Source organism: Meleagris gallopavo, chromosome 31 (assembly GCF_905368555.1).
Source record: "Meleagris gallopavo chromosome 31, MGAL_WU_HG_1.1, whole genome shotgun sequence".
In the NCBI taxonomy this organism is placed as follows: Eukaryota; Metazoa; Chordata; class Aves; order Galliformes; family Phasianidae; genus Meleagris; species Meleagris gallopavo.
In genome coordinates this window covers 806805-820813 of record NC_139434.1, presented here as the reverse complement: position 1 = coordinate 820813, position 14009 = coordinate 806805, and the positions used below count along the sequence as shown (strand labels likewise).

Genomic DNA, 14009 nt, shown 5'->3' with positions numbered 1-14009 from the left:
CCCCCCCCCCCCGGGACCCCTGAAGTGAGAACTCCCCACAACCACAGCCCCAACCCCAAGACCTCCAAAATCAGAGCTTCTCAAGTCCTGAGAGACCCCCATTCATTAATCCTCCCAGTACCGAGACCCCCAAACCGGAGCCCCCTCTGAGAATCCCCAAAATGAGAGGTCCTCACAACCAGAGCCCCCTCCCCAAGCTCAGAGACCCCCCAAACGGATCCCCCCCGTCTAGAGTCCTGAGACCCCCAAACCAGACCCTCTCCAGACTCCTAAAATCTGAGCCTCCCCAGCCCCGAGACCCCCAAACTCAGAGCTCCCCACAACCAGAGCCCCCTCCCCACGCCCTAAGAGCCCCCAACAGACCCCCCCCAGCTCCAAGAACTCCCTCCCCAGCTGCACTCTCCCCAGAGCCCCCCGACCCCCAGCTCTGAGCCTCCTCAAATCCAAACTTCCCCAACACTGACCCCCCACCCCACACGACAGAGCCCCCCAAACCCCACACCCCCATGAAACCCACAGCCCCCCAACCGTGCTCCCATTCCTAACCCACCCCAAACCACGTCCCAGACGCCCTGACCCCACAGCTCCACCCCAGACACCCCTAAACCAACCCCCAACCCCCCCCAAGACCCCAACCCCAAACCTCAGCCCCATTGAATCCACCCTCCCCCCCTCCCAAGACCCCCTCAGCCCCATTGAACCGCCACCTCTGCCCCCCTCACCCCCTTACCCCTATTCCTAGCCACCTCCCCCCCACCCACACACACTTTAGGGTCACACTTTGCAGTCTAACCCCCATAGCAGTGGGGTGAGACCCCCTCTGTGCCCCCCTCCCCATCCTAACCCTAACGCAGCATTTCACCATCATCAATTAATTCGTTCATCACAGCATTAAGGCGAAGCAAGGGGGGGGGGGACGACACGACAACCGAAGGGATTCCAAGTGCTCCCCCCCCCCCCCCGCAGCCCCCCAAAAATATCCACTACAATTGGGGACGGAGACCCAGGGCCGAATCCCAGGGTGGGGCTTCGCTTAAAGTCATAAAACCGCCCCCAAAAGCCCCCAAAAAGCCCCGAAAAGTGAAAACGGGAGGAGCACCCGAGCGCTGTGCAGTAATAATTCAGGACCGCTCCATTTTCCTGCATAGCATTACCCGCAGGTCCAACCCCCCCGGCATAATATGCAGAGGGAGGAGCTGGGGGTGGGCTCTGCTCCGGCGGCCTCACAGCACCAATGGGAGGGGGCTGCAAAAAGGAGCTGGGGGTTCCCATCCTATAAAGGCTGCAAGAGGTGCTGGGGGTCTGACCCTATAGAGGCTGCAGAGGGGGCTGGGGGTTCCAATCCTAAAAAGGCTGAAGGAGGTGCTGGGGGTTCTGGTCCTATAGAGGTTGCAGAAGGGTTGGGGGTCTGGTCCTATAAAGGATACAGGGGTGGCTGGGGGTTCCCATCCTATTAAGGCTGCAGGAGGATTCAGGGTCTGACCCTATAGAGGCTGCAGGGGAGGTTCTGGTCCTATAAAGGCTGCAGGAGGGTTGGGGGTCTGATCCTATAGAGGCTGCAAAGGGGGATGGGGGTTTTGGTCCTATAAAGCCTGTGAGAGGTGCTGGGGGTTCTGGTCCTATAAAGGTTGCAGAAGGGTTGGGGGTCTGGTCCTATAAAGGATACAGGGGTGGCTGGGGGTTCCCATCCTATTAAGGCTGCAGGAGGATTCAGGGTCTGACCCTATAGAGGCTGCAGGGGGGCTGGGGGTTCCAATTCTAAAAGGGCTGCAGGGGGGGCTGAGGGTTCCCATCCTATAAAGACTGCAGGGGGGTTGGAGGTCTGATCCTATAGAAGCTGCAGGAGGTGCTGGGGGTTCTGGTCCTATAAAGGGTGTAGGGGGAGCTGGCGGGTTCAGGTCCTATTAAGGCTGCAGGAGGGTTGGGGGTCTGATTCTATAGAAGCTGCAGGGGGGCTGGGGTTCCAATTCTAAAACGGCTTCGGGGGGGCTGGGATTTCCCATCCTATAAAGGCTGCAGGAGGGTTGGGGGTCTGATCCTATAGAGGCTGCAGGGGGGCTGAGGGGTTCCAATTCTAAAAGGGCTGCAGGGGGGCTGGGGGTTCCCATCCTATAAAGGCTGCAGGGGGGGTGGGGGTCTGATCCTATAGAGTCTGCACAGGGGGCTGGGGGTTCAGGACCTATAAAGGCCACAGGAAGGTTGGAGGTTCCCATCCTATAAAGCCTACAGGGGGGGCTGGGGGTTCTGATCCTATAAAGGCTGGGGTGTGTGTGGGGGGTGGATCATTAGAGTCCCCTCCAATGGGGTGCTGGTTTTGTGGATGGGGATGTAGGGACGCAGAGCAGATCAGGTGCGACGTTACCTTAATTGTCACCAGGTAATTAATCGTCACCACGTAATTAAAAGAAGGCAGGGCGCCGTTTCTGTGACTGTTCCGCTCATTAGAAGCACGGGAGCCGTTCTGCGGCGCTCCAAGCCCGTCTATGGATCCATTAGGGCTCATTTGGAGTCATTAAAAAGAAGGGACCAAGGTGTGGTATGGGGCATTCTGTATCTTTTGTAAATGGAAACTTCCTTCTTACACCCTGGCAGGGAAACAAAACACGCACACACACAAAAAAGACAAAACTTCCAAATTAATGTCTCACTTATTGGTGTTTCTTAATGAGCGCGTGTGGACAGAGCTGAATTATTTTTGCCTCTCCCATAATGTAAGCTTGGGAGGGGGACACCTGCTGCTGTCTTTGCTGAGGGAGTTATTTCTGCACCCCATAATACTCCTCTTGTGGTGAATCGTTGGACTCTCGTCGCTTGCATCCCGAGTGCGCTCCTGATCATCGTGAGAATGGAAAAAGATGCGTGAGGACTTACAAAATGTGGTCCCTATCGAATGAGTGGCTGGAATTGAGATCTCTGGAGAAGAACTTGTGGCTCCCGGTGGCCGATGAGGTGACGGTGAGGCAGCGGTGTGTCCTGGTGGCCAAAACACCCAAAGGTGCAATGGTTGGCCAATGGTTGACCCAAGATTGAGCAACGGTTGACCAACATTTGACAAGGGTTGTCCACGGATTCACCATGAGCCAGCAGCACGTCCTGGTGGCCCAGAGGCCGATGGTGTCCTGGTTGACCAGTGGTTGACCAGCAGTTGACTAACAGTTGACCGACAGCTGACCGTGAGCCAGCAGTGTGCTCTGGTGGTCTAGAAGGCCAATGGTGTCCTGGTTGACCAACGGTTGACCAACGGTTGACCAATGAATGACCAGTGGTTGACCAATACTTGAACCTGAGCCAACAGCGTGCCCTGGTGGCCCAGAAAGCCAATGTTGTCCTGGTTGGCCAATGGTTCACCAACGGTTGACTAACAGTTGACCAGTGGTTGGCCAATAGTTGACCATGAAGCATCAGTGTGCCTTGATGGCCAAGAACACCAATGTTGTCCTGGTTGGCCAATGGTTCACCAGCAGTTGACCAACAGTTGACCAACGGTTGACCAACAGTTGACCAATAATTGACCAACGGTTGACCAACAGTTGACCAACGGTTGACCAATGGTTGACCAACAGTTGAACAACAGTTGACCAACGGCTGACCAACGGTTGACCAATGGTTGACCAACGGTTGACCAACAGTTGATCAGTAGTTGACCAATGGTTGACCAATAGTTGACCAACAGTTGACCAGCAGTTGACCACGAGCCAGCAGTGTGCCCCATTGGCTAAGAAGGCTAATGGTTCCCTGGTGGGCACATCATAGAGGGTGGCCAGCAGGAGAGAGTGAAGGAGGAGAAGAGAAAGGGGGGAAGAGGGAGAAGAGAAAAGGGGAAAGGAGGAAAAGAGAAAGGGGGGAAGGAGGAAAAGGGAAGGGAAGGAAGGAGGAAAGGGGAAGGAAGGAGGAAGGAAAGGGAAGGAGAAAAGGGAAGGAAGGAGGAGGAAAGGGAAGGAAGGAGGAAGGAAAGGAAGGAAGGGAAAGGGAAGGAAGGAGGAAAGGGGAAGGGGAAGGAAGGAGGAAAGGAGGAAGGAGGAAAGGAAGGGGAAGGAAGGAGGAAAGGGGAAGGAAGGAGGAAAGAGGAAGGGGAAGGAAGGAGGAAAGGGAAGGAAGGAGGAAAGGGGAAAGGGAAGGAAGGAGGAAAGGGGAAAGGGAAGGAAGGGAAAGGGAAGGAAGGAGGAAAGGGGAAGGAAGGAGGAAAGGGAAGGAAGGAGGAAAGGGGAAGGAAGGAGGAAAGGGGAAAGGGAAGGAAGGAGGAAAGGGGAAAGGAAGGAAGGAGGAAGGGGAAGGAAGGAGGAAAGGGGAAGGAAGGAGGAAAGGGGAAGGAAGGAGGGAAAGGGGAGGGAAGGAAAGGAGGAAAGGGTAAGGGGAAGGAAGGAGGAAAGGGGAAGGAAGGAGGAAAGGGGAAGGAAGGAGGAAAGGGGAAGGAAGGAGGAAAGGGGAAGGAAGGAGGAAAGGGGAAAGGGAAGGAAGGAGGAAAGGGGAAGGAAGGAGGAAAGGGGAAGGAAGGAGGAAAGGGGAAGGGGAAGGAGGAGGAAAGGGGAAGAAGAGGAAAGGGAAGGAAGGAGGAAAGGGGAAAGGGAAGGAAGGAGGAAGGGAAAGGGAAGGAAGGAGGAAAGGGGAAGGAAGGAGGAAAGGGGAAGGGGAGAGGTGCTCCCCGGCTCTGCTCTGCGCTGGGGAGGCCCCATCCGGAACGCTGGGCCACATTTCCATCCACAATCCATCAGATCCATCCAAGCACCCCCTCTGCACACAGCTGTTATTTGAGACCGCCGCGCGCTTTGCATACGCTGTGCTGCGATTATGAATATTTAAACACTTCCATCTAGTTAAATTTCGGCCTCATTTGCATACATTGGCATACTGCTTCATATAATGCACATGGGGAAGAGGGTGCACGTTGCATTTTTAATTTCCCTTGGAGAGGAATTGATTTCACGAGTGCCGAAAAGCTTTTTTTTTCCTACAGGAAAACAACTTGTTGGAGGTGGGGGGAGGGGGGTGTTAATTAACTGTTTGATGGGAAGAGCTGGCAGAACTTAAACCCTGACTGCACCTTCCTCTCCTGTGCTCCTTTTGCTGATTCGGCTGCAGAAATCACACACGGCTCCAGGGCAGGGAAGGGTTTGCAGCTGACCACGTGGATTCTGGCACATCAGATTTGCTGTATAAAACGCTTCCAGCCCTGCAAGGAACGTGCATGCTGCAAAGCGACTTGTCCTATGTGTTCCCAGAACTCAATGATTGGTGTTCCAGATGTTCCCAGAACTCGACGATTGGTATTCCAGATGTTGAACATGCAAAGGAGAAGCGCACCAGGCTCTTGGCGCTTGGCTTCCGTGCTGCCAAACACACAAACTTCCACGAATCTGATCTTAAATGTGGCTTTTAGCTCTTTTTTAAAGGTTCTCTTCCCCATTGCACTGAAGGCTGAGCTCTGCTGGGTTGAACTCCTGCACGGCCATCTGCTGTGTGCTCAGCAGCTCCACGTTCCTCCCATCACCCACAGGAGCAAAATTCCACTGGCACAGATCTGATTTAGGGGCACTGATATCAGCAACTGAATCGTCCTTCTTAAAGGAGAGATCTGTGGGGTGCAGGAGGCTGTGGTGATGCTCAAAGGCTGCCTGGACTTTCAGGACCCTTCCAACCCAAAAAAACCATGGATCTGTGACCCTTCAGGACCCTTCCAACCCAAACATCCTATGGCTCTCTGACTTTTCAGGACCCTTCCAATCCAACCATCCCATGGTTCTATGATCTTCAAGGACCCTTCCAACCCAAATATTCCATGGTTCTATGATCTTTAAAGACCTTTCAAACCCATTCTATGGGTCTATGATTTTTCAGAACCCTTCCAACCCAATGATCCCATGGCTCTATGATCTTCCAACCCATTCCACGATTCCATAATCTTTAAGAACCCTTCCTACCCATTCTATGGCTCTATGAACTTTAAAAACCCTTCTAATCCAACCATCCTATGGTGCAGTGACCTTCAAGGACCCTTCCAACCCAACCATTCCATGCTTCCATGATCTTTCAGGACCCTTCCAACCCAACCAGTCTATGATTCTATGACCTTTAAGGACCCTTCCAACCCAACCATCCTATGGTTCTGTGTTCTTTCAGGACCCTTCCAACCCATCCTATGGTTCTACAATCTTTCAGGACCCTTCCAACCCAATCATCCAATGGCTCTGTGCTCTTTCAGGACCCTTCCAACTATTCCTATGCCTCTCTGGTATTTATGCTCTGCTTTCATCCACCCCACCCTGCAGGGCCATGGGCACGCTTCCAGCCATTCTCCCACTTGGAAGGGTAAATACAGCTCTATCCCAACACACATATGTGTACTTTGCAGCTCTGGCAGTGCTGCTGCGACACACAGAGCTCTTCCCGTTGCATTATTCACAAGCCCTCCTAGGCACAGCAGCCAGCTGCATATTCATCAGCAATACTACATTATTCACGAAGTGTTGGCTTACACCGGGGGGAACACAATGCCAGCACGGAAGGCAAAAAGCTGGAGAGCAGAGGGCTGTGCCCTGAGACTGCAGAAAAACCACAAAAAAGAGATGGGGGTTCTTTTTTGGGTGTTAGGAGCAATTTCTCCTCTGGGGGAGTGGTGATGCGTTGGTTGTAAGAGGGGTGGGGGTCCAGAGCTGCACAGCCAGAGCTCCAAATCCAGAGCTCCACTTCCAGAGCTGCACATCCAGAGCTGCACATCCAGAGCTCCACATCCAGAGCTCCAAATCCAGAGCTCCACATCCAGAGCTCCACATCCAGAGCTGCACATCCAGAGCTGCACATCCAGAGCTCCACTTCCAGAACTCCAAATCCAGAGCTCCACATCCAGAGCTGCACATCCAGAGCTGCACATCCAGAGCTCCACTTCCAGAGCTCCAAATCCAGAGCTCCACTTCCAGAGCTGCACATCCAGAGCTCCACATCCAGAGCTGCACAGCCAGAGCTCCACTTCCAGAGCTCCACATCCAGAGCTCCACATCCAGAGCTCCACATCCAGAGCTGCACATCCAGACTCCACATCCAGAGCTGCACAGCCAGAGCTCCACTTCCAGAGCTCCACATCCAGAGCTCCACATCCAGAGCTCCACATCCAGAGCTGCACTTCCAGAGCTGCACATCCAGAGCTCCACATCCAGAGCTGCACATCCAGAGCTCCACATCCAGAGCTGCACATCCAGAGCTCCACATCCAGAGCTCCACATCCAGAGCTCCACATCCAGAGCTGCACTTCCAGAGCTGCACATCCAGAGCTCCACTTCCAGAGCTCCACATCCAGAGCTCCACATCCAGAGCTGCACAGCCAGAGCTCCACTTCCAGAGCTCCACATCCAGAGCTCCACATCCAGAGCTCCACATCCAGAGCTCCACTTCCAGAGCTCCAAATCCAGAGCTCCACATCCAGAGCTCCACATCCAGAGCTGCACAGCCAGAGCTCCACTTCCAGAGCTCCACATCCAGAGCTCCACTTCCAGAGCTGCACATCCAGAGCTGCACATCCAGAGCTGCACATCCAGAGCTCCACTTCCAGAGCTCCACATCCAGAGCTGCACAGCCAGAGCTCCACATCCAGAGCTGCACAGCCAGAGCTCCACATCCAGAGCTCCACATCCAGAGCTGCACAGCCAGAGTTGCACATCCAGAGCTCCACATCCAGAGCTGCACATCCAGAGCTCCACATCCAGAGCTGCACAGCCAGAGCTCCACTTCCAGAGCTCCACTTCCAGAGCTCCAAATCCAGAGCTCCACATCCAGAGCTCCACATCCAGAGCTGCACATCCAGAGCTGCACATCCAGAGCTTCCACATCCAGAGCTCCACATCCAGAATTCTGCTTCTGAAGGCAATGGATTTTCCTAACAGTGTTTGGACCTAAAACATCCAAATAATTGGAGGCTATGACAGGAAACTTCACTGCCACTCTCGACCATGGACTGGTTGGATTGTAAAGGTCCTGCAAGGTCACAGAACCATGGGATGTTTGGGTTGGAAGGGTCCTTACAGCTCTCTTCCACTCTGTACCCCATCATGGAATGGGTTGGAAGTTTGTTGTTTTGTTTTTATGGTTTTGTTTTGTTTTGTTTTGATTAAGGGTGGTTGGCAGGGCTGTGCTGGGTGGGGCGTGAAGGAAAGTTGTAGTGATCACGAGATGGTGGAGTTCAAGATCCTGAGTGGAAGAAGCAAAGCAATAGGTAGGATTGCTACCCTGGACTTTAGGAGAGCCAACTTCGATCTCTTCCGGGACCTACTTGGAGCCATCTCGTGGGCTCGGGTGTTAGAAGGGAAGGGGGCCTCTGAGAGCTGGTCAGCATTTAAACAGCTCTTCTTCCAAGCTCAGGATCGGTGCGTCCCTGTGAGCAAGAAATCGGGAAAAGGTGGCAGGAGACCTGTGTGGATGAGCAAGGAGCTCATGCGCAAGCTCAAAGGAAAGAAGAAGGTCCATGAAATGTGGAAAAAGGGTCTGACCACTTGGGAAGAATATAGGAATGTAGTCAGGGCCTGCAGGGATGCAACGAGGAAGGCTAAAGCCCGTCTGGAATTGAATCTGGCTAAAGTGATAAAGGATAATAAAAAAGGCTTCTTCAAGTATGTTAACAGCAAAAGGAAAACTAGAGAGAACGTGGGCCCCTTACTAAGTGAGGGGGGGTTCTGGTAACGGAGGATGCTGAGAAGGCAGAGATACTGAATGCCTTCTTTACTTCTGTCTTCAGTGAAAAGGCTCTCCTACAGGAATCCGACACCCTGGAGGTTAGGGAGAGGGCCTGGGGAATGGGAGACTTCCCTTTAGTCAGGAAAGAGGACGTGCGTGAGCGCCTAGGCAGTACTGAGGTCCACAAGTCCATGGGACCTGATGGGGTGCATCCACGTGTGCTGAGGGAGCTGGCGGAGGTCATTGCCGAACCGCTCTCCATCATTTTTGAGAGGTCTTGGATAACAGGGGAGGTCCCTGAAGACTGGAGGATAGCCAATGTCACTCCGGTCTTCAAAAAGGGCAAGAAGGAAGATCCGGGTAATTATAGGCCTGTCAGCCTCACCTCCGTCCCTGGAAAGGTGATGGAACAGCTTGTGCTGGATACCATCTCCAGACAACTGGGAGAAAAGGAGGTTATCAGGAGTAGTCAGCATGGGTTCACCAAGGGGAGGTCGTGCTCGACCAACCTGATGGCCTTCTATGATGCTGTCACATGCTGGGTGGATGGGGGAAGAGCGGTAGATGTAATCTACCTTGATTTTAGAAAGGCATTTGATACTGTCTCCCACGACATCCTTATAACAAAGCTGAGGAAGTGTGGGATAGACGAGTGGACAGTGAGGTGGGTTGAGAACTGGCTGAGTGGCAGAGCGCAGAGGGTCGTCGTTGGTGGTGCAGAGTCTGGCTGGAGACCTGTAACCAGTGGTGTCCCCCAGGGCTCTGTGCTGGGTCCGGTCTTGTTCAACATCTTCATCAATGACCTTGATGAGGGGACAGTGGCCACCCTCAGCAAGTTTGCTGATCATACGAAGTTGGGAGGATCGGCTGACACACCTGAAGGCTGTGCTGCCATTCAGCGAGACCTGGACAGGCTGGAGAGCTGGGCAGTAAGAAACCGGATGAGGTTCAACAAAAGCAAGCGTAGGGTCTTACACCTAGGGAGGAATAATTGCATGCACCAATACAGGCTGGGGGATGAGCTGCTGGAGAGGAGCTCTGCAGAGAGGGACCTGGGCGTCCTGGTGGACGACAGGTTGGCCATGAGCCAGCAGTGTGCCCTCGTGGCCAAAAAGGCCGACGGCATTCTGGGGTGCATTAAGAAGAGCGTGGCCAGCAGGTAGAAGGAGGTGATCCTCCCCCTCTACTCTGCCCTGATAAGGCCTCATCTGGAGTGCTGTGTCCAGTTCTGGGCTCCCCGGTACAAAAAAGACAGGGATCTCTTGGAAAGAGTCCAGCGGAGGGCCACAAAGATGGCGAAGGGCCTGGAGCATCTCCCCTATGGAGAAAGGCTGAGTGAACCGGGTCTGTTCAGCCTTGAGAAAAGACGACTGAGAGGGGACCTGATCCAGGTTTATAAATATCTGAGGTGTGGCGGCCATAGCGGTGAGGCCAGTCTCTTTTCAGCGGTACGTGGAGACAGGACGAGGGGAAACGGACATCAGCTGCAGCACAGGAAGTTTCGCACCAATGTGCACAAGAACTTCTTCACGGTGAGGTGACGGAGCACTGGAACAGGCTGCCCAGGGAGGTTGTGGAGTCTCCTTCTCTGGAGATATTCAAGTCTCACCTGGACGCCTACCTGTGCGACCTGGTGTAGGGAACCTGCTTTGGCAGGGGGTTGGTCTCGATGATCTCTAGAGGTCCCTTCCAACCCCTACAATTCTGTGATTCTGTGATTCTGTGAAATGAGCACAGCTCCGTGGGGAGCCGCAGCGGGACGGGGGCCACAAAATATCCCCCCCCAGTGACTCCCAGGCCTCACCTCTCCCTCACAGTTGATTCCTGGGCCACATATCCGCCCTCCCCCACCACCAAAGACCCCTGTGCCACCCTCCATTGACCCCCTCTCACCCCACATGTCCCCTCAGGGCCCACCTAGAGCCCCTCACTACTGCAGTCCTTGCATGCTGCCCCCCCAAAGCCATGACTGCCCCCCCCCACACTACTCTACGATCTGCTCGAGGGTCCCCTTCGCCCACCTGCCGCCCCCCACCTCATAATTCGGCACTCCCACCTTCCCCCCGTCTTAAAGGCTGCGGCCCCTTTAAGAGCGCTCGGCCCCGCCCCCCCTGCGTGATGACGCAGCGCCGTGCGTGCGGCGCCCACTTCCGGCCCGCCGCCCGCCGCAGTGACAGGCAGCAGTCAGAGCGCGGCGCGGGCACAGCGGGACCGCCGCCCCCCGCCGCCGCCATGAACGGCAAAGGCAAGCACCGCGCCGCGCCTGGGGCAACGCCGGGGGTCACGCCGCGCCGCCGCTGTCACCACCCGGGGTCGTCTTTTAAGGGGTCGCGGCGCCTTTAAGGGCCGCGCCGCAGCAGCGGAACGGACCAATAGAAGCGATGCTGTGGGGGGCGGGCGCGCGTGTTGCCATGGCGACGGGCGGCTCGGCCGGGGTTTAACCCTGTGTGCGCCGCGGGGGACCGCTTGGGGGGGAATCCCCGCATGACGTCACGAGGGGCAGCGTTCAACGCCAGGGGGGAGGGCGAAGCGGAGACCCTCCCGGATGAGGAATGGGGGGGTGGGCCGTGGGGGGGTAAGATGAGGAACTGGGGGGGGTTCTGTCTTTGCGGGGAGGTTGAAAAGGACGGGGGGCGTTGGGGAGCCCCTCCTGGGGATGGGACGTGCGGGGGGGGGTGCGTGGAGGAGCGGTCATTTCCTCCTGCAGTGCTGGGACTGGGGGGGAGGGGCTGTATCCAATGTCAGGGGAGGAATGGGAAGGGAAGACCCCCAGAGAGACAACGGGGGAACCCCATGGCACGGGGAAAACACCCCCCAGTACAGGGCGTCCCAGGGGGTCCCCAACGCATATTGCTGGGAATTGGACCCCACTGAGGCAGGGTAGCAAGCGACCCCACTTCCTCTCTTCCACCCCCCCCCCCAAACAAAGGAGTCAGAGCATCCCCTCCCCCATGACACTGCACCCCGCGCTCTGCCCCACAGCCCAGCATGGCACCCGAAGACCCTGGGGCTCAGCACCCCACGGGCAGGAGGGGCTCCCCTGCTCTGCTCTGGATCCGCTACAGCCCTGCAACCCCCCCTGCTTCCTTCCTCCAACCCCAGCATCCCCCCCCCCCCCCATGTGCCCCAACCCCGGCCCGGAATCAGCTGCACATTCCCAGCAGCTGCCCTCATCGCTGCGGTTTCATCACATTTCTTCACCAGACTTCCCCTTTCCCCATCTCCCTCCATCCAGCGCAGCACCGATACTCCAAAACTCCACTTTCCCGTGGCCAGAACCCTCCCAGCGTCCCCAGTGGGGATTTGGGGGCTGTGTGTGGGTCGGGTTGTGACCTCCTCTCTCCCCCCCGTAGGGCAGTACCCCACGCAGCCCTCCTACCCCGTGCAGAGCGCTGCCAACCCCCCCGTGTACCCACAGACTGTGCCCCTCCCGCAGCCCCCGCCGTACACCGACGCTCCTCCTGCGTACTCCGAGGTGAGCACAGTTTATTTTCTTCTGAAATAATAAGGATTAAAAGATAAAAAAAAACACAAAAAACAACCAACCAAACAAACAGCACAGCAGCGACTCTGGGTACACTGATAAATGCATTTCCTCTCTGCCTGGGGGACTTTTTGCTGCCCAGTAATCTCTCCGTGAGAACTGAAGTCTGAGCACTTTTTTTTTTTTTTTTTTGGAGCAGAGGTGGCACAGAGCCCCCGGGTGCAGAACAGGGGGGGGTTGAGGAAAACAACAGGGGAAGGAAGGGGGGAAATGTCCTCGAGAACTCAGGGTGGAGGATGGCAGAGCAGGAGGTGAAAGTCCACCTTGAGTCTGAGGAAGCAGATGGTGTGTGGGGCCATAAAGCCTGGAATAACGCCCTGCCTCGTGACTCTGTGCAGCTCTACCGTCCCAGCTTCGTCCCTTTGGGGGCTGCCACCGTCCCCACCATGTCGGCAGCGTATCCGGGTGCGTCCGTCTTCCTGCCCGTGGCCCAATCCGTGCCGTGGGGCCCATCGGTTCCTCCGTCCCCATGGCGTATTACCCCGTGGGACCCGTCTATCCGCCGGGCTCCACCGTGCTGGTGGAAGGTGGCTTTGATGCTGGAGCGAGGTTTGGGGCTGGAGGCACCGCCAGCATCCCTGTGAGTACAGTCTGACCCCAAAACCTGCAGGGAGGAGACGTGCCTTGATTTCTGACCTGGGAGGTGGGGAGGTTGGGGGGGTCACAAAGCTGCAGCTGCAGGCTGTCTGTACCCTGGGCTGCATCGACAGACTGGGGGCAGTGGGGCAGGGAGGGGGCTGTCCCCCTCTGCAGTGGGGCAGGGAAGGGGGCTGTCCCCCTCTGCGATGGGGCAGGGAGGGGGGCTGTCCCCCTCTGCGGTGGGGCAGGGAAGGGGCTGTCCCCTCTGCGATGGGGCAGGGAGGGGGCTGTCCCCCTCTGCAGTGGGGCAGGAAGGGGGCTGTCCCCCTCTTGCGATGTTGGGGCAGGGAAGGGGGCTGTCCCCTCTGCGTGGGCGGAAGGGGGGCTGTCCCCCTCTGCGGTGGGCAGAAGGGGGCTGCCCCCCCCTGCGTGGGCAGAAGGGGGCTGTCCCTCTGCGTGGGGCGGGAGGGCTGTCCCCGTCTGCTCTCCCTGGTGAGTCTCATCTGCAGTGCTGCCCTCAGATCTGCCCCCCCCCCAGCTCAGAAGGATGGGCTGGGGGATCTGAGCACCCTTCCAACCCCACCCACCCTATGGGTTTGTGACCTCCCCCTCCTCTCCCCATGCCCCTGTTCTCCCCACCACCCCAGCCTTGCATCCTCCTGAGGTTCTGGCCCCCCCCCCCCCGCTCCATGCTCTATGTTTGCAGCCCCCCCCTCCGGCTGCCCCCCCAACGCAGCACAGCTGGGCGTCATGCAGGAGCCAACGTGCTGTGACGCAGAGGAAGGGCAACTTCTTCCTGGAGGCTCAGACGGTGGCTACACTATCTGGTGAAGAAGAAAGGGGGTGGGTGATGGCGATGGTGGTGGTGGTGGTGGGGGGGGGGGGGGTTAGGGTTAGGGGGTGGGGGGGGCTACGTGTGTGTAAGGAACGGCGTCACGTACCGTCAGCACTTCTCACCATGTAACTGCTTCAGTCCCGTATTAACCTGAGGTCGCAGAGCCGAGGTGTCTTCCTGCTCCTGAACCCCACCGCGGTCGCCATCCCTCCATCGGGGTTTGAGGGAAGAGGGGGGGGGAGGTGGGGGGGGGGGGGGGTCCTCAGCCCCGCTGCCTCTTCTTTCATCCCAGGGGTTTTTGTGTTTTTTTTGGGTGGGGGCACACGGAGGGGGTGGGGAGCACCGGGACCTGCAGCTCACAAAGCAGAGGTGCAATGCATCCTTCGCCCA

General features: G+C 56.8%; 1 protein-coding gene across 1 annotated transcript; it reads left to right on the top strand.

Annotated features, from left to right (window-relative positions):
• Nucleotides 1–10780: 10780 nt before the first annotated feature.
• On the top strand, nucleotides 10781–13642 carry DAZAP2 (DAZ associated protein 2). The gene is given in 6 exon segments (XM_085212420.1): nucleotides 10781–10906; nucleotides 12015–12136; nucleotides 12544–12640; nucleotides 12643–12785; nucleotides 13491–13578; nucleotides 13581–13642. Coding segments are annotated over 6 exon segments (498 nt in total). The 5' UTR covers nucleotides 10781–10893; the 3' UTR covers nucleotides 13616–13642.
• The last annotated feature ends 367 nt before the right edge of the window (nucleotides 13643–14009 follow it).